This window comes from Pan paniscus, chromosome 10 (genome assembly GCF_029289425.2).
Source record: "Pan paniscus chromosome 10, NHGRI_mPanPan1-v2.0_pri, whole genome shotgun sequence".
NCBI classification, from domain to species: Eukaryota; Metazoa; Chordata; class Mammalia; order Primates; family Hominidae; genus Pan; species Pan paniscus.
This window is the reverse complement of record NC_073259.2, coordinates 14,390,382-14,410,708: the sequence shown is the minus strand read 5'-3', so window position 1 is coordinate 14,410,708 and position 20,327 is coordinate 14,390,382. Positions and strand designations below refer to the sequence as shown.

The following is a 20,327-nucleotide window of genomic DNA, read 5'->3' as shown; positions in this document are numbered from 1 at the left end:
ACATCTGTAGTCCCCACTACTTGGGAGGCTGAGGTGGGAGAATTGCTTGAACCTGGGAGGCAGAGGTTGCAGTGAGCCAAGATCGTGCCACTGCACTCCAGCCTGGGTGACAGAATGAGACTCTGTCTCAAAAATTAAAAATAAAAATAAAAAACAGGCCAGGTATGGTGGCTCAACCTATAATCCCAGCACTTTGGGAGGCCAAGGTGGGCAGATCACCTGAGGTCAGGAGTTTGAGACCAGCCTGACCAACATGGTGAAACACCATCTCTAGTAAAAATACAAAAATTAGCCAGGCGTGGTGGTGGGCACCTGTAATCCCAGCTACTTGGGAGGCTGAGGCAGGAGAATCTCTTGAACCTGGGAGGTGGAGGTTGCAGTGAGCCAAGATCGTGCCATTGCACTCCAGCCTGGGCAACAAGAGTGAAACTCCATCTCAAAAAAAAAGAGAAAGAGAGAAGAAGAAGAAGGAAATACTTTCCAGGGACTTCCGGTTACTTTTTGTAGGCTGGAATTCTGCCACATGGCCAAACCTAACTGCAAGCGATTCTGAGAAGGTGACGATTTTAGTTGGGCACGTGGCTGCTCCAAATAAAACTGTACTTTTTGTCAGTGATAAAGAGAACAGATAATGGGGTGTGGTGGTGGGGAGTTGGAAGCACCCAGCACAGGGTCCAGCCTTCCAGAGATCTTACACTCTGATGGGGGAGATGGGAGGGTCAACAGAAAACAGGAACCCAGCTTGGTAAATCCTCCGCTGGAATCACAGGTGCTGTAGGAGCAAAGAGCTCTTAAGGAAGCCTTGCCAGAGTAGGAAACACACCTTGGAGGCCATTCCTTGAAGGACCAGTGGAAGTCCTCCAAGCAGAAGAGAGAAAAGCTTTTCAAGCATGATAGAAAGCATCTTTGAAAGTTATCGGAGATTTTAGTGGAAATTGGGAACCAAATGTTCCTTGTTCCTGAAGTGTGAGGGTCAAAGGCCGAAGATGGAGCTGGCGGGGAGGGGGCAGGAAGAAAATAGTCATGAAAGTCTGCTATGCCATGAACAGGAATAGAACTTTACCCCTAACAGCCCCTGAAGGGTTTTAAGCAAATGAATGTCATAATCAGATTAGGATTTTATTTTTTAAAAAGAATGAGATTGGGTCTTGCTATGTTGTCCAGGCTGGTCTTGAACTTCTGGGCTCAAGTGATCCTCCTTCCTCAACTTCCCAAAGTGCTGGGACTACAGGTGGGAGCCACTGCACCTGGCCCAGATTTTAAATAGCTGGCAGTACATCACCTGACACAATTCTAAGGGTTAGTTGAATAGAGGCAGCCTTGTGTATGGAGAATATGTAAAATAAAATAATAGACATAGGGGTGGAGGAATGTTCTGACATAGAAGGGGCAGCAACTGGGTTTTTGCAACAGTCTGGATGAGATATGATAAATATTTCAACAGGGCTACAGGAAGAAGGATAGAAAGTTCTCTGTGCTCCAAATGTGACATATTTTGCTTATTAAGGTAGGATTCTTAGAAAGAAAAAAAAGTAGGATTCTTTTCTGATACTGGTTCCTTTCCACTTCCTACCAAATCCTTGATGAAGGCGGGGATTCAAGGGGGAGGTAGGAGAAGGGAAAGCCTTCAAGAGGCCATTGTTATGGGAATAAATATTGGTGAGATCCTGGGTTCTGAAGTCCCTTCTCTTCCTTTGCTGTTGAAATGTTGGCACTCCCTTTCAGTCTCTCCTCTTCTCATTTCCTGTTCCCTAGCTAGTCCTCAACACTCTTGGCTTCTCACTACTTATTTGCTGCTAACTGCCAGTCTTTATCTTCAGATTTCTTTCTTTAATGGTTGACATGACCCTTTATATCCCACTATCTCAACATCTTCACCATCAGGCCTTACACATTCTCAAACTTTTTTCTTTTTTTTTTTGAGTCAGAGTCTCGCTCTGTCGCCCAGGCTGGAGTGCAGTGGCGCAATCTCGGCTCACTGCAAGCTCCACCTCCCAGGTTCACGCCATTCTCCTGCCTCAGCCTCCCGAGTAGCTGGGACTACAGGCACCCACCACCACACCCAGCTAATTTTTTGTATTTTTAGTACAGACGGGGTTTCACCGTGTTAGCCAGGATGGTCTCGATCTCCTGACCTCGTGATCCACCCGCCTCGGCCTCCCAAAGTGCTGTGATTACAGGTGTGAGCCACCACACCCAGCCACTCAAACTTAATGTAGTAAACTGAATACACTATTTTCTCTCTTTCTATATCTCTACCTGCATGGATGGCACCATCCACCCAGTTAAAAGGGATCAAAATATGCCAGTCCAAATTGTGCCACTTTGGCATAAGTATGATTTTGTGCTGGAAGGCAATTAAGAAACACTTAAAAGCAGGATATAAATTTCCCCTTATGAAGGAAAGTGTCTCTCTCCCCCTCTCCCATATCAGGAGAAGGAGAATAACTTATATCACAAGAGACAGAAAGTCAGCACCAACTTGAATCTGCATAAACAAATCTTACTAAAATGGCCATTATCTTCCATTAGTGCCTCCGATATATTTACCTTCCCATAACTTACTGCCCCAAATGCCCAGATCTCACTTCCTTGGTCTTGTTAATGTTTCCACAACTTGTCCTTTGTTAAAATGGCATATAAGCCCCCATTCCTAATTGCTTCTCTTATTTTCACTTCTTCCCTGTGAAGTTGTCACATGCTTGTGAAATAAGCCTTTCCCTTTCATCTGTCTTTTCTCGGTTTCACTTGCAGGCCCCGTATACTAAACCTAAGAGGTAGAGGAAAAGGTTTTTCTCCTGTATGTAATCCACAGTCTAGAATTCTGGCAGTCTTCCCAGGCTCTTCCCTTACTCTCCTTTCTTGCATTCACTTAGTCTCTGACACTGGTGAACCACCTGAGCCCTGTGCTTCTGTAAAACAGGTCAGTTAAGAAATTTACCCGTCGTGTTGTTTTCCAAAACCCTCCAACCTTTTGTGTTCCAACAAAAAAGCTAACTGCAAAGAATCACTCTGCTCACACATATTCCATAAAAAGCCTCATCTCCATCCTTCATTATGGCTCCCATAAGATCCATGTATGACTCTTTTGTTTGCTGCCTCTATGAAACCTCAGGTCCCCTTCCTTTTCTCTGAGATGTTATTAATTAATGAACACGTTCTTGATTGCAATGGCCCGAAAAAAACCACCTGTGTAATTGTCTGGTACGTTTTGTCTTTGATGTCAGTAAGTCTTCCTGATTCTATCAGCTAAGCTGAGTAGCTGTTGAGTGTCCCCTCCTCCCCCTCCCACTCCCCGTTCACCAGCTTTTACCTGGATAACTGTAGCAGTCTCCTAAATGGTTTCAAGGACTTCGGCTTTCTTCTTCTCCACCCCATTCTTCACATTACTGCTAGAATGATCTTTCTGAAAAGCAAGTCATTATCCAATCTCTGTTTCCCAGTCTAACTTTGAGGAGACACTACCCACGCCCCCACCCCGCCCCACACATACACACACATAATCCATGAGTACACTGAATTACTTGGGTGAAATACCGTGCTTTCTTCCCACCTCTTTTTTTTAGACAGTCTTGCTCTGTTGCCCAGGCTCCTGGAGTGCAGTGCTACAATCTCCGCTCACTGCAACCTCCACCTCTCAGATGCAAGCAATTCTCATGCCTCAGCCTCCCAATTAGCTGGGATTATAGGCACCTGCCACCACACTCGGCTGATTTTTTGTATTTTTACTACAGACGAGGTTTCACCATATTGGCCAGGCTGGTCTCGAACTCCTGATCTCAGGTGATCTGCCTGCCTCGGCCTCCCAAGGTGCTGGGATTACAGGCATGAGCCACCACACCTGGCCTTCCGTAGCTTTTTGTGCTTTCTTCTATCATTTTTTTGGTCACACTGTATTATAACTGTTAATTTGTTTCCTTCCTCCCTCCACTAGTCTGTGAGCTTTTTGAGAAGAGAAACTTCATTTTATTTATCTTTGTATTCCCAGGCCTGGTGTAATACCTGACATATAATAAATGTATGTATCAGTATTTACTGTAAGTACTGTAATACCAAGTGTCACTTGAATGCTAAATGCCACCTAATCCTCACAATCACCTTCTCAAATATGCACAAATATTTATATTTCAATGAGTTGGACAATGTACATGTTCTCATTAACATCCTTTTATTCAGCGTAGTTGATAATTTAAGCATAAGAATATTCTTTTTATCCTATCTGAAATCCCAAAGATACAAGAATAAAGAGTTTTCCTAATCATTTAAGATGTATTCTGCCCACATAACCTCTTAAGTCTTGAGGATGACCATTTCCTTTCGTTCCAAAAGAGGGGATGCTCTGGTAAGTGCTGCAGACCCAAAATGTACATGGGATGGAGCTTTTAGTGAGTGGAAGGGGCTTTCATGATCATGACTACCTTCTTTTTTTTTCTGGACACCAAGTCTCACTCTGTCCCCCAGGCTGGAGTGCAGTGGTGCAATCCCAGCTCACTGCAACCTCCGCCTCCCGGGTTCAAGCGATTCTCCTGCCTCAGCCTCCCGAGTAGCTGGGATTACAGGAGCGTGCCACCACGCCCAGCTAATTTTGTATATTTAGTAGAGACAGGGTTTCACCATGTTAGCCAGGCTGATCTTGAATGCCCAATCTCTAGTGATCTGCCCGCCTAAGCCTCCAAAACTGCTGGGATTACAGGTGTGAGCCGCTGCACCTGACAACTACCTTCTTTTCTTTAGAGTTCCCTCTGCTCTCTTCCTTTGATACCCAAGAGGCAAGCTTGGGAATGACCTCTCATGCATATCTTCCCCCATCTGCCCTCACTATAGGAACTCCTAGAAGGACCAGGACAGACACAAGGATGGAGGAGAAAGGTACAGAACAATTAATGCAACTGTGACCCTGGGCTTGGGGGAATATTCTCTTCAGTATCCACTTTTATTTATTTTATTTTATTCTATTTTTTTGAGACAAGGTCTCACCCTAGCACCCAGGTTGGAGTGCAGTGGTGCAAACTAGGCTCACTGCAACCTCCTCCTCCTGGGTTCAAGCGATTCTCCCACCTCAGCCTCCGGAGTAGCTGGGACTACAGGAACACGCCACCATGCCTGGCTAATTTTTGTATGTTTGGTAGAGATGGAGTTTTGCCATGTTGCCTAGGTTGATCTCGAACTCAGAGCTCAAGCGATCCACCCACCTTGGACTACCAAAGTGCTGGGATTACAGGAGTGAGCCACCATGCCTGGCCTTTTCAATTTTAAATTCAGGAGATACATATGCAGGTTTAGATTCAGGGGGTAAATATGCAGGTTTTGTTACATGGGTATATTGCGTGATGCTGTGGTTTGAGTTAGTGATCCCATTACCCAAATAGTGAACATAGTACCTGAATGTAGGTTTCAACTCTTGCCCTCTTTCCTCCCTTCTCCCTTTTGGAATCTCCAGTGTTTATTGTTTCTATCTTTGTGTCTATGTGTACAACATGTTTAGCTCCCACTTAAAAGTTAGAACATGCAGTATTTGGTTTTCTGTTTCTGCATTAATTCACTTAGGATAATGGCCTCCAGCTGCATCCATGCTGCTGCAAAGGACATGATTACATTCTATTTATTTATTTATTTATTTAGATACGGAGTTTTGCTCTTGTTGCCCAGGCTGAAGTGCGATGGCATGATCTTGGCTCATTGCAACCTCCACCTCCCAGGTTCAAGCAATTCTCCTGCCTCAGCCTCCCCAGTAGCTGGGATTGTAGGCACCTGCCACCACACCCTGCTAGGTTTTTGTATTTTTAGTAGAGATGGGGTTTTGCCATGTTGGCCAGGTTGGTCTTGAAGTCCTGACCTCAGGTGATCCACCCACCTCGGCCTCCCAAAGTGCTGGGTTTACAGGTATGAGCCACCGCACTGGGCCGATTGCATTCTTTTTTATGGCTACATAGCATTCCATGGTATACATGGACCACATTTTCTTTATCCAATCTACCATTGATGAACATCTAGGCTGATTCCATGTCTTTGCTATTGTGAATAGTGCTGCGAAAAACATACAGGTGCATGTGTCCTTTTGGTAGAAAGATGTATTTCCTTTGTGTATATACCCAGTAGTGAGATTGCTGGGTTGAATGGTAATTCTATTTTTAATTCTTTGAGAAAACTCCAAACTGCTTTCCACAGTGGCTGAACTAATTTACCTTCCCACCAACAGTGTGTTAGCGTTCCCTTTTCTCTGCTACCTCGCCATCATCTATTATTTTCTGACTTTAATAATAGCCATTCTAACTAGTGTGGATGGTATCTCATTGTGGTTTTGATTTTGCATTTCTCTGATGATTAGTGATGATTAGTGATGTTGAGCATTTTTTCATATGTTTATTGGCCACTTGTACTCTTCTTTTGAGAAGTGTCTGCTCATGCCCCTTGCCCACGTTTTAATGGGATTATTTGTTTTTTTCTTGTTGATTTATTTAAGTTCCTTATAGATTCTGGATATTAGTTCTTTGCTGGAGGCAGTTTGTTAATATTTTCTCCTATTCTTTAGGCTGTCTGTTTACTCTGTTGATAGTTTCTTTTGCTGTGCAGAAGCTCTTTAGTTTAAGTGGGTCCCATCTGTCATTTTTTGTTTTTGTAGAATGTACTTATTTTCCCTGACTTTTCAGTTGGAATTTACAATCAAGGGGAGCATAATGGATCCAGTGGATACCCAGGATAAAAGGGTGTAATTGCCTAGAGAATCTTTTCTGTTAAATATCATTCATCTTACTTCCCTTATCCCTTTGCCTCCAAACCTGTTTCCAAAACAAAAGCATTCCTCTGAGGAAGTGCTTGCACAGTGATAGATAGCCCACGTGGGGAAAGGTTGGGAGAATCATGCAGAAGAGAAACCGAGAGAGATGGAAACGGCATTCTGGCCAGCCACTTTTCTTGTAATCAATCACTGTTTGCCCTGCAGTAGTGGGCTGGTTGAGCGTAGCCCCATAATTAAAATTCTCTATTCTAACCCATCCTCACATCTTTAAGATGATTCTCTGAGAAGTCTGGGTTAAAAGGTTTAAGGAAGAAACCAAATTGTGAGTTTTGGGGGAAAGGATGATCATCATCTTTAAAAGAACTTTTGGTTTCCAAAGAAATATGTATAGAACTAAATGCACAGATTTTCTTTTCCATTTTTATTTTTTTAGCCAATTCCCCAAGCCCTAAATCACATTTTCCCTTGGACTGAAACTCTAGAAAAACATTATTATTATTATTATTTATTATTTTTTGAGACAGGGTCTTGCCTCATTGCCCAGGCTGGAGTGCAGTGGCACAATCTCAGCTCACTGCAACCTCCACCTCCAGTGTTGAGGCGATTCTCCTGCCTTGGCCTCCCAAGGGGCTGGGATTACAGGCCCGTGCCACCACACCTGGCTAATTTTTGTATTGTTAGTAGAGACGGGTTTTACCATGTTGGCCAGGCTGGTCTTGAACTCCTGACCTCAAGTGATCCGCCCACCTCGCATTCCCAAAGTGCTGGGATTACAGGCGTGAGCCACCACATCCGGCCTAGGAAGACATTCTTGTCTTCTCTAGTTCACCCTCTACCACCGTCTCCTCTCTGGAGAGCCCCCTGAATGGCTAAATAAAACAGCTAAACCACCTTTCTTCCCCCTATGACCCTGCCCATGCAACGCCTCCTCTGAGTGATTGTTCCTATCCCATCTCCTTGCAAAGGTAGTAGAAAGTATTATAGCTGAGGTTCAGACATATTCATCTGTTACCCATATACTAGTCAGAGAAATTAAATTATTTGATTGAATGAGTTCTGCTTCAAGCGACAGAAGAATGTTCCACCCTCCAGTAATGTCACAGAGGACTAATTGAGTTTCCAGCTTCTATCCTGAAAAGCGAACAATCAAACAAAAAATAGAAGACACTGTGATACTCAGAAGCTCATTACATACATAGAGGATACTTGACCTCTCTCTATATATACAAAAAAATCTCACAAATGCACAGTTGGATTATTAATAGTGTTATCTCACAGGTGTAGAATCAGGTAACCTTTACTTTCATCTTAGTATTTTCATATAACAAAGATGTATCATGTAAAAATATCAGGAAAAATCAATCCATTTTCAATCTGATAGAAAAAAGTATTGTTTTAATACCAAGATTAGCTTTTTCTTCTGTAAACTATTTTCAAGAGTTTAGGACAGGCCGGGCACAGTGGCTTACACCTGTAATCCCAGCACTTTGGGAGGCTGAAGTAGGCAGATCACCTGAGGCCAGGAGTTTGAGACCAGCCTGGCCAACATGGTGAAACCCCATCTCTATTAAAAATACAAAAAAATTAGCTGGGCGTGATGGCACGTGCCTGTAATCCCAGCTACTCAGGAGGCTGAGGCACAAGAATCGCTTGAACTTGGGAGGCAGAGGCTGCAGTGAGCTGAGATCACGCCACTGCACTCCAGCCTGGGCAACAGAACCAGATCCTGTTTAAAAAAAAAAAAAAGTTTAAGACAAAAAGGGAAAGCTCACTTTCTATCAACAATAGCTTCCAAAAGACAATAACAGGGCTGAGTGTGGTGGCTCATGCTTGTAATCCCAGCACTTTGGGAGGCCGAGGTGGGCAGATCACCTGAAGTCAGGAGTTCGAGACCAGCCTGGTCAACATGGTGAAACCCTGTCTCTACTAAAAATACAAAAATTAGCCAGGCATCATGGTGGGCGCCTGTAATCCCAGCAACTCGGGAGGCTGAGGCAGGAGAATCGCTTGAAGCTGGGAAGTGAGCCACTCAACCTCCGCCACTGCCCTCCAGCCTGGGCAACACAGCGAGACTCTATCTCAAAAAAAGACAATAACAGTAACTGGAAAGAGGCTCCTCTTAACTTCTGCCACCCTAACCCATAACTCCACCCATTTCTCCACTGGATTTACCTCATTCACAGGGATCAGAATACTGAATTGTTGCCTGTTCATCTGTAAAATGAAATAAGACATATTATTACTTTGAGGGCCTCCTATATTCAGAGGGAAAATGCTTCAGAAAAGCTACTGCTTGAGTCCCTTCCAGAGAATCTCTACAGGTTATGAGCATATTCAGAATTACAAGAAAGTTTCAATCACTAATATTTGTACATTGTGACAAACTATTAATCATACCAAAAATAATAGAAATAGCCCTTTGAGAACAATGGTTCACATTGTTCTCTGATCATATAAAATGTCTCTAGTGTACGCAACTTAAAAATGGCACACAACTGAATTAAAATATTTTAGGAGATTAGATAATTTAATTATGTGCTACTTGGCTTGGGAAGGAGTATTTGTAAAATTAAGGAGAAGCCATGAAGAATGAGGCAGAAGTAAGTTGGGAGATACAGGTAAGATCTCAGCTCTCATTTCAGCTCAGCCCTCTCACCTGGTAGGTAGTAGTCATAGACCTTGATGGTTGCTGGTTTCAGGTTGGTGACCAGCACACTTTGGCTGATGGTGAAGGTATAAGTCTGAGTGTTCTTAATGAGCTGTGGGGAAGACAGATGAAACAGTACCTTAGAAGTAAAATGAAAATTACACTCTATGCAATGTGGAGTTAAAAGACCCTTGCTGACTTCATGTAGATTTTCTGAAGCCCCGCCAGGCACGGTGGCTCATGCCTCTAATCCCAGCACTTTGGGAGGCCGAAGTGGGTGAATCACCAGAGGTCAGGAGTTCCAGACCAGCCTGGCCAACATGGTGAAACCCCATCTCTACTAAAAATACAAAAATTAGTCAGGCATGGTGGCTGGCACCTGTAATCCCAGCTACTCAGGAGGCTGAGGCAGAAGAATCGCTTGAACCTGGGAGGCAGATGTTGCAGTGAGCCGAGATGGCACCACTGCACTCCAGCCTGGGCGACAGAGCGAGACTCCATCTCAAATTAAAAAAAAATTTTTTTTTAATTAAAAAAAGATTCTCTGAAACCCTCTATGTACCGCTACTGCCCTATGACAGTCTTAAAGACATTGCCTCCTGCTGACTTCCTGGCTCTTTCTTCTTAGGATCTTACAGCTCTCTGGCCCTCTTGTGAACTGGTTCCCTTTGTTCATGGTCCACCCTGACCCATGGCTTCTCCACTAAATTAGTCAAAGTGGCCAGAGAAACAGAGGCTTGCATTTTACTCCAACAGTTCTATGCCCCTTACTGGTTTGCTTTCTTCAATCTGGTCCCTGAGCAAATGATACCTCCTCAAAGAGGCTTTCCTTGAACACCTTATTTAAAAAGAGTCACGTCCCTGGCCTGCCCCACTAGCACTTTTTATCCCCTTATGCTGCATAGCACTTATTACTACTGAAAAAAAAAAAGTGTGTGTATACACATATACATGTAATTTGTAAAAACCTGAATATTGTTGTCACCCCACTAGAATATCAGCACTCTTAGGCCAGGTATCATATCTATTGTTTTCATTGCTACGTCTCCATCACTTAGAAAAGTGACTGGCATATGTTGGTTGTTCAGTAAATATTTGTTGAATAAATTAGCAAATGGAGAATCTAAGGCAATTGTATAAGTTACTTTAATATAACAAAATAAATCCTAGCTACTTGGGAAGCTGAGGTGGAAGGATCGTTTGAACCCAGGAGGTGGAGATTATAGTGAGCCAAGATCGGGCCACTGAAGTCCAGCCTGGGCAACAGAGTGAGACCCTGTCTCAAAAAAAAAAAAAAAATCGTATTATAAATTTAGATATAGCGCTATTAACGCCTAATTGGAAGGGATTTCCAAAGTTCTTCAGGTATAGTGCTTCTCAAAGTGTGGTCGAGGGACCTCCCCTACTCCAGGGATCCCCGAGATTGCATCAGAATATCTGAGAGGTCAGAATTATTTTTAGAATGATATTAAGACTTTTTTTTTGCACTCTCATTCTCTTACAAATATACAGGAGATTGTTTCCTTCTGGGGAAAGTGATTTAAAAAAATAAACAACAAAACAAGTATACAGGAGAGTTATCAGAGGCTACTTTATGTGTAATATTGCAACGGTTTGAATGTAGGAGTAAATAGGAAAATTTCATTCTCTTTGATTAAGCCAGATATTAAAGCAAAAATGCAAAACAATGTCACCATTCTTATTTTTTTGTTTTGGAAAATAGTTACTTTCTTTTTCTTTTTTCTTTTTCTTTTTTTTTTGAGATGGAGCCTCACTCTGTTGCCCAGGCTAGAGTATAGTGGCATGATCTCGGCTCACCGCAACCTCTGCCTGCCAGGTTCAGGCAATTCTTCTGCCTCAGCCTGTCAAGTAGCTGGGACTACTGGCACGCACAACCATGCCCGGCTAATTTTTGTGTTTTCAGTAGAGATGGATGGGGTTTCACCATATTGGCCAGGTTGATCTCGAACTCCTGATCTCGTGATCCACCCACCTCGGCCTCCCAAAGTGCTGGGATTACAGGCGTGAGCCACCACGCCTGGCCAGAAAATAGTTATTTTCACAAAAATTTTATTTGTATTAAGATGTACTGAGTTTATTATCATTTTTAAATTAATAAATATTTTAAGATTGTCTCAGTTTTAATTTCTAATATGATAAAGACCAATAGTTAAAACCCACTTCACCGAAAGCTGTTTGAGGTCCTCAGTAAATTAAGAGTATAAAGGGACCCTGAAACAAAGAATTTTTAGAACCACTGTTCTTTTCTATCATTTGGTCACCATAATGAATTAAAGCAAATGACTAATATGAACCAAAAGAAAGCTGGGGTAGCAGTTTTTTTTTTTTTTTTGAGACAGAGTCTTGCACCGTTGCCCAGGCTGGAGTGCAGTGGCTCAATCTTGGCTCACTGCAAGCTCCGCCTCCCAGGTTCACGCCATTCTTGTGCCTCAGCCACCTGAGTAGCTGGGACTACAGGCTCCTGCCACCACGCCCAGCTAACTTTTTGTACCTTTAGTACAGATGGGGTTTCACTGTGTTAGCCAGGATGGTCTTGATCTCCTGACCTTGTAATCCGCCCGTCTCAGCCTCCCAAAGTGCTGGGATTACAGGCATGAGCCACTGCTCCCGGCCAGGTAGCAGTTTTAATATCTGACTAAATGGCACCCAAGGCAAGGGAAAAAATGTGTGTGTGTGTGTGGCAGTGGGGGGGTGTAAGAATCTAAGGCAAAAGTAAATGATATAAATATATACACATATATAGTAACGGGGAAAGGATAGTATGTACTAATATAAGGAAAATTTAATAAGAAGATATGTTCATAACATATATATCTAATTATGTAGTCTCAAATATATCAGGAAACAATTGGCAGAAATGTATGGATAAATGGATAAATCAAATATCATAATTAGAGGCCAGGCGTGGTGGCTCACACCTATAACTCCAGCACTTTGGGAGGCCTAGGCAGGCAGATCACTTGAGGTCAGAAGTTCAAGACCAGCCTGGCCAACATGGTGAAACCCTGTCTCTACCAAAAAAATACTAAACAAACAAACAAAAACCATCATAATTGGATATTTTAACACATGCTTTTCAGAAATTGTTAAATCAAGCAGAAAAATAAGCAGAGTTATCAAACACATGAACAACAGAAATAATGATCTCAGACTTCTAGATCAGAATCCAAGCCCAAGAGAAAAGAAATAGATGTTCTCTTGGAGTGCACACTGAACACTTGCAAAAACAGATCATGGATTAGGTCATGGAAGAAACTTCAGCACATTCCAGGCAATCAGGATCATGAAGACTGTATTCTCAGACCATAATGCAACAAAATTACACATCAGGAACAAAAGGATGGCTTTAAAAATTCCATGTGTTTCCCAACAAATTAAGAAATAGTTAGAACTGAATGACAGTAAAAACATTGCTTGTCTGAGATTGTGGGAGAGGGATGGCATGTACCTAGAGGGACGCTTATAGTATAAGGTCATCAAAAAATAAGGAAGACTATATATGTGAATAAGGTCATCCTCTGGTGAAATTGATCAAGAACACAAGGGAGAAGACACACAGAAAAAGGAAATAACCACAGATACAATGATTAGCACTGGCTTTTAGATCATTAGGCCTGTTAACTCAAATTAGAAGCCAACTGGCAGATTTGGCAGGACACACTGAGGAGCAGTTCATTGCAGTCTCAGGCATGCTGTCATGGAAATCAGACTCCCCAGGTTCTGCTCCCACCCTAGACACTGACAGATGGTATGACTTGGACAACCCACTCTCTCTCTCCAACTCTGTCTCCTTATGTCTAAGGAGGGTGGCTGTAAGACTTGAATAAGTCATGTATGAAAGCATCATAAACTTGGCAAAGTTTTAAACAGCAACATCATGATTACAGGGTAGTGCCAGATAAGCTAACCCGAGCTGTCTCAAAAGAAACTATACACAACTCGGCTGGGTGCGGTGGCTTATGCCTGTAATCCTAACACTTTGGGAGGCCGAGGTGGGTGGATCACGAGGTCAGGAGATCGAGACCATCCTGGCTAACACGGTGAAACCCTGTCTCTATTAAAAATACAAAAAATTAGCCGGGCATGGTGGCGGGCGCATGTGGTCCCAGCTACTTGGGAGGCTGAGGCAGGAGAATGGCGTGAACCCGGGAGGCAGAGCTTACAGTGAGCTGAGATTGTGCCACTGCACTCCAGCCTGGGTGACAGAGCGAGACTCCGTCTCAAAAAAAAAAAGAGAAAAAAAGAAACTATACACGGCTCACACAACATAAAAAACCCTGGCTCCCTGCAAGACAGGAAACACAGTTAGATGATCGGGTTGGTGGGTGGGCAGGGGGTTGGAAATGGATGTTACTAACAACAGTATGTTTTGATTTGGGATATTCTTGTCTTTTGGTTATATACAATAAGGATAACTTTGTTCCTTGTGTGGAATGGAATATCATGAAAAGGAACATTGTAACAATCTTTAGAACATTGTTAGTCCTTGAGAACGTCTTGTTTTGTTAAAATGAAAGGTTACATACAATGTCTGATTAATATTAAGTAATATTAACATTATGTTAAAATGATAGGAATAGCTATAGAGTGATGAGGGCTTACTCTATACCAGGTACAGTTCTAAATATTTTTACATGTCTTAAATAATTTAGTTTTTTCTATAACTCTAAAAGAACTATTTTGACCCCTACCCACACACATTTTACAGCTAACTTTCAACAGCTTGTCCAGTTACTCAGTCAATGCTAGAACCAAGATCACAGCCCAGGCAGTCTGGCTTCAGAGCTTCTGCTGTTAACCACTATAACATACTCTAGAGTTGCAATGTCACTTGCGGCTATTGAGCACTTGAAATGAGGTCAGTCAGAATTGAGATGCACTGACAGTGTAAAGTACATACTGGATTTCAAAGATGTGGTACAGAAAAAAAAAAAAAAAGAATGTAGATATCTCATTAATACGTCTGTATATTAATTGTATGGTAAAATGGAAATATTTGGGGTGTATAAGCTTGCATAAAATATACCGTTAAACTTAATTTCATCTGTTTCTATACTTTTTAAATGTGTCTACCAGAAATCTTCAAATGTCGTAAACGGCTCACATTATAGGTCTGTTGGACAGGGCTCCTCTAGAGGCACAATGGGGTGTTTTACGGTATACCAGCATGGAGGCAGAACTCATGGCATGGTGTGGACTCACTCCCAGGCCCCTCATCCCCATGTGTGTGACACCCGTATATACAGATTAGAAGGGAAGTCATGAAGATCCGTAAGCAATCCAGCTCTTTGATCTGGTTCCTGAATACCTACCTTATCCAAGTAAATGTTAAGTGTGTCAGTTCCAAATTCAACCTTCTTCACCAGGGGTTGCTGGAGAAGCTGAATAAGAGAGGGAGAAAAAAGAGATACTAAGAGCCAGAGCCTTCCCTGGGGTAGTCTTCCAAAGCTCTGCCATGATCAAGGAAAAAATATATACTGTGGAAAAGGTAGGAAAAGGGAACCAAGACTATTACAAGTTGCATGTCATATATCTGCTACAACCTTGCAGCCCATTTAAATAATCCAATCATGAGTTTGTGTGTATGAATATATACATATATGCACATATATACATGTATATATACCTACATATGTATACACACACATATATATAATCACATACTGTGTATATGGATGCCATATATATATATATGAAAACTACTTTTCTTACAAGTGTACATACATATACATACATATATATGTATGTATATACATGCCTTGTGTGTGTGTGTATATACACGCCATGATGCCCATTTTACCAGTTTTTTAAATTATAATGTTAGGTCCCCTCACAGCTAGATAAATGAAGAAAACAGAAGTAACTTACTAACTGATTGGTGCCCTCCATGGGACTGAACCCAGATAGCATCTTCACTTCCACAATAGCCATATTGGAAGAGCTACGGCTCCCCACATAACTGAGAGCAGGAAGAAGAAAACACATGTGAGCCTATTACTTCAGTGCACTCTGCATCCCCAACACACACACACACACACACACACACACGTACACACACACACACATACACACACACGCGTGCGCAAGTGTCCCAGCTCAGCTCCTATGACCAGGTGCTCTGCCGGCCACCAGCACCCCAGCTTTAATCACCTGGTGTGAATAGTGAGAGTCAAGGATCGAGGTGAAGTCGGTTGCTCACATCTAGCTTTTCCTATTTCCACACTAAGACTAAAGGTCTTCATATTTGTGGGAGGGAGAATATTGTATCTCAACACCGTCTGGTAGGAAGAAATAGGTAGCCAAATCAGAGTTGGAAAGAACTTTAAAGATTGTACAGTTCAAACTGCTTTTCTTACAAGTGAGAAAGAAAGAGAGAGAGAAGGCCTAAGGGGAAGATGCTCTCCGACTCTCCTTCCCAATGTCCACTCATTCTCATGGATCTCTACTTACCTGCACATAGACACAGCCCTGGCCTGAGGCCTCCAACGTGTACATTCCAGGGACATTGGGCAGGGTATCTTGCTGAAATACCAATCTGTTGACGGACTGTATGTTGAATGTGCGCTGGAAATTCTCAGTGGATTTTACAACCAGGTTGATCTCCTCAGATGGCATGTAGGCGGTAGTGGCATATTTGGCAAGAGCTTGGAGAGCAACTACAGTATCCTGAGGGAAACAACCAAACGTATACTTACCATTTTGTGAGCCATTGGAATTAACCTTGAACAACTCTATAACCCACACATCTGGTTGTTGTTAGTTGGCTTGGATGATGACTTAAGTATTTAGAGAACTATACCCACCTCCTCTGGAGAAGCTGGCCTAGAAATCACAGTAGCTTGCTTTTTTTTTTTTTTTTTAGATGGAGTTTTGCTTTTGTTGCCCAGGCTGGAGTGCAATGGCACGATCTCAGCTCATTGCAACCTCCGCTTCCTGGGTTCAAGTGATTCTCCTCCCTAAGCCTCCCAAGTAGCTGGGATTACAGGCATGTGCCACCACATCTGGCTAATTTTGTATTTTTAGTAGAGAAGGGGTTTCTCCATGTTGGTCAGGCTAGTCTTGAACTCCCAACCTCAGGTGGTCCGGCTGCCTTGGCCTCCCAAAATGCTGGGATGACAGGCATGAGCCACCACACCCAGCCAGTAGCATGCTTTTATAGAAAATCACCATCAACAAGGTACTACTGAACATCCACAGATTACTTGGTTAACCTAATCAATTCATGTTCAGAAACCAACAGCTTCAGAATGAGTTATTGCTAGAAGCAAGTGGATAATTGTTCAGTATATATTTTACAGCTTCCTTATTTGGGGGAGAAACAGTAGTAACTTGATAGCCCTAGAAATTGCAGTCTATGAAGTCATTTAACTGTGTAATGATCTTCTACATCACAGTTGGAAGGAGTATAAGGGACCCTAGGAAAGTCCTTCCGTGCAGGCTGGCTTCTTAGCCATTATACCATGTGACAATCTTTTATTTCTCTGGGAATAAGACAGATAAACTGTCACTAAGTGAGCATGGTACAGTGATATTTGAACTGTTTCATTCTGAAAACATAATTCATATAAATTACAAGGGGAAAGAAAAATGAATGAAGTGTTCAACAAAATTGTTATGTCTCGCTCATGTGTAAAATATCTATTACAAAAAAAAACCCGATTTCTTCATCTCACAAATGAAAAATACATTCTTATTTCGACATTATCACTGTCCTACAAAACAGGAAGACAGGTCACCCACCCTGGTGAAGCTGTGAAGAAGTTCTATCTGTGCAGCTTGACCATCTACAATTTTTGTTTACCTTTTGTGGACTGGAGCCAGGGAGGTTTTTTACTGCTTGAACATATGGAGACAATTCAAAGAAAGGGACCTCACTGTCAGCTGAAAAACCAGTGTGGGTAATATATGATATATGACTTCTTGTGATAGCCAAGGATTTCATTGAAAAAGGATTCTGACATATACCTGTCACTGAGAGTTGTAAACATTTCACCCACTGCTTTCCAAAAATATTATTATATACTATAATTATTCAGAACCGAGCAAGAAGGAGTATTTTGTGATCTTTGGCCAAGAATTTCCCTGAAACAGGGAGGCATAGTACCATATAATTTTTTTAAGTTTCAATTAAGTCATTACCATATTTAAACTTGGTGCTTTTTTTTTTTTTTTTTTTTTGAGATGGAGTCTTGCTCTGTCTCCCAGGCTGGAGTGCAGTGGCGTGATCTTGGCTCACTGCAAGCTCCGCCTCCTGGGTTCACGCCATTCTCCTGCCTCAGCCTCCCAAGTAGCTGGGACTACAGGCGCCCACCACTGTGCCCGGCTAATTTTTTGTATTTTTAGTAGAGACGGGGTTTCACCGTGGTCTCGATCTCCTGACCTTGTGATCCACCTGCCTCGGCCTCCCAAAGTGCTGGGATTACAGGCGTGAGCCACCACGCCTGGCCTAAACTTGGTGCTTTTAACATTTTACCAAACATGCAACCTATTAAAAGATGTTCATTCTTTCAGGTCTGATTTACATGTTATATCTTCAGTGAAATTGGCTAATTTCAACAAATCAGAATATAATCTTCATGAGAACAAGAAATACATTTTCTTAGTTATTTCTGTAGCCTCATCAAAGTGATTTGGACATGGTAGATATTTAATATTTTCAGAATACATAGATTAATGACTACTCTCTTCATTATAATCTAAAATAATTTTTTATGATTTGAGTTTATCATACAATTCTACCCCTCTGTTTTTTCCCTACTGCCACACCACTCATTCAATTTCCCAATTTCCCCTTACCCCTAACCTAGATAAAGGAAACAGTCTCCTGATCTCTTCCCTAACCTAGATAAAGGAAACAGTCTCCTGATCTCTTCAAGTCCAATGTTTCTCCTCTCTAAATTATCTCACACACCAAGTGGCTGATTAATCTTTCTGAAACAAAGTTAAAATTTTTGTTGTTGTTGTTGTGTTGTTGTTGTTGAGACGGAGTTTTAACTCTTGTTGCCCAGGCTGGAGTGCAATGGCGCCATCTCGGCTCACCACAACCTCCGCCTCCCAGGTTCAAGCGATTCTCCTGCCTCAGCCTCCCAGGTAGCTGGGATTACAGGCACCTGCCACCACGCCTGGCTAATTTTGTATTTTTAGTAGAGATGGGGTTTCTCCATGTTGGTCAGGCTGGTCTCGAACTCCCGACCTCAGGTGATCCGCCTGCCTTGGCCTCCCAAAGCACTGGGATTACAGGCATGAGCCGCTGTGTCCAGCCTAAAAAATTTTTGTTTGTTGTTGTTTTTGTTTGTTTTTGTTTATTGTTGTTGTTGACACAGAGTGCTGCTTTGTCACTCAGGCTGGAGTGCAGTGGCGCGATCTCAGCTCACTGCAACCTCTGCCTTCCAGGTTCAAGCAATTCTTCTGCCTCAGCCTCCCGAGTAGCTGGGACTACAGGAACATGTCACCACATCCAGCTAATTTTTGTGTCTTTAGTAGAGATGGGGCCACATCCAGCTAATTTTTGTATTTTAGTAGAGATGGGGTTTCACCATGTTGACCAGGCTGATCTTGAACTCCTGACCTCCAGTGATCCAACCGCCTCAGGCTGCCAAAGTGCTGGGATTATAGGCGTGAGTCACTGTGCCCGGCTAAGACTTTTCTTATCCCTCAAGCTGATATGAGCTTTCTCTCCCATTTTGAAATTCGATATGTTGTACCTTTTGCATGTTTCTTATATTATAAACCAGATCCTCTTTGTAATACATAGACTTTGTCCTCGCTTTTCTTCTAGACTGTAAACTTTTTAGAGTTCAGACTATATCTTATTAGCTTTCTAATACCTGCAATAGCAGAAGAAGGATATGTGCCCATGAATCTTGGTGTTATCTTTACAGACCCCATAATGGTCTTCCTAGTTTATTAATATGTACATTTAGCCATAATTATATATATCCTACTTGCATGTAAAACATGGACCTCATGATGTTGCTTTTTTTTTTTTTTTTGGAAACAGAGTTTCACTCTTGTCACCCAGGCTGGAGTGCAATGGCATGATCTCAGCTCACTGCAACCTCTGCCTCCTGGGTTCAAGCAATTCTCCTGTCTCAGCCTCCTAAGTAGCTGGGATTACAGGCACCTGCCATCGCACCTGGCTGATTTTTGTATTTTTAGTAGAGACGGGGTTTCATCATGTTGGCCAGACTGGTCTCGAACTCCTGACCTCAGGTGATCTGCCTGCCTCGGCCTCCCAAAGTGCTGCGATGACAGGCATGAGCCACCATGCCCGGCCCCAGTGTTTCACATTCAACAAAAAAAAAGAAAATTAAATACATCTGGTACTATTAATGTGCTCATATAACCCATTTTATGAATACTTCCATATATTGTTCACAGGCTTTTCCTCTCTCTAAGCCCCTGGACCAAGAAGGCAAGGACAATATGTTTTCCTCTATCTCCACACAAGATCTAATTCTACCTGATAAGTGGCAGTGGGAGAACAGGCTGTTTACCTGAGTAGAAGAGAAGCCCCCATATGCATTGCGTTGCTTGGCCAACCAAGCCACTATGCTAGTGGCCTTCGCTATCTCCTTTTGAGTCAGGCTGGGCTTGGTAAGCTGGGCCAACAATGCATATGCTGTGAGTTCCACATCTACAGCCGCAGGCTCAGACCAAGGGCTGGTGTTCGATGATGGAGTAGGTTTCTGGCTCCAGTGAATGGATTCTCCTATGGAAAAAGAAACATAACTAGGATGTCCTTAGAAGGAACTGGCTTTCCCACATTCACTTTGTAAATGCAGCATCTTAGGGCAGAGTAAGTACCAACTGAGAATTAAACAGAGTAGAAAAAAAATTTCTTAGATTTAGCTGATTAATTGACCTTGATGTAAATGCAAGGATGCATGTGTGCGCCTGCGTGTAAAGCTAGAAGCATCG

General features: G+C 42.5%; 1 protein-coding gene and 1 long non-coding RNA gene across 7 annotated transcripts in view; one reads left to right on the top strand and one right to left on the bottom strand.

The window, feature by feature from the left end:
• LOC134728429 (uncharacterized) overlaps positions 1–20,327 on the top strand; it is a 59,235-nt gene that overhangs the window by 31,359 nt on the left and 7,549 nt on the right. The window lies entirely within an intron of this gene.
• A2ML1 (alpha-2-macroglobulin like 1) overlaps positions 4,241–20,327 on the bottom strand; it is a 55,966-nt gene continuing 39,879 nt past the window's right edge. For 4 of the 6 annotated variants that reach the window (XM_057299375.1, XM_057299373.2, XM_055095361.2 and 1 more), the window contains 8 exons: positions 19,904–20,118; positions 15,858–16,073; positions 15,558–15,685; positions 15,276–15,366; positions 14,720–14,788; positions 9,396–9,498; positions 8,912–8,953; positions 4,241–7,870 (listed from right to left, as the gene is read on the bottom strand). In XM_057299375.1, coding sequence (XP_057155358.1) covers positions 8,913–8,953; positions 9,396–9,498; positions 14,720–14,788; positions 15,276–15,366; positions 15,558–15,685; positions 15,858–16,073; positions 19,904–20,118 — 863 coding nt within the window. In that variant the 3' untranslated portion in view covers positions 4,241–7,870; position 8,912. The other 2 variants (XM_055095363.2, XM_055095362.2) reach the window with 1 other exon arrangement.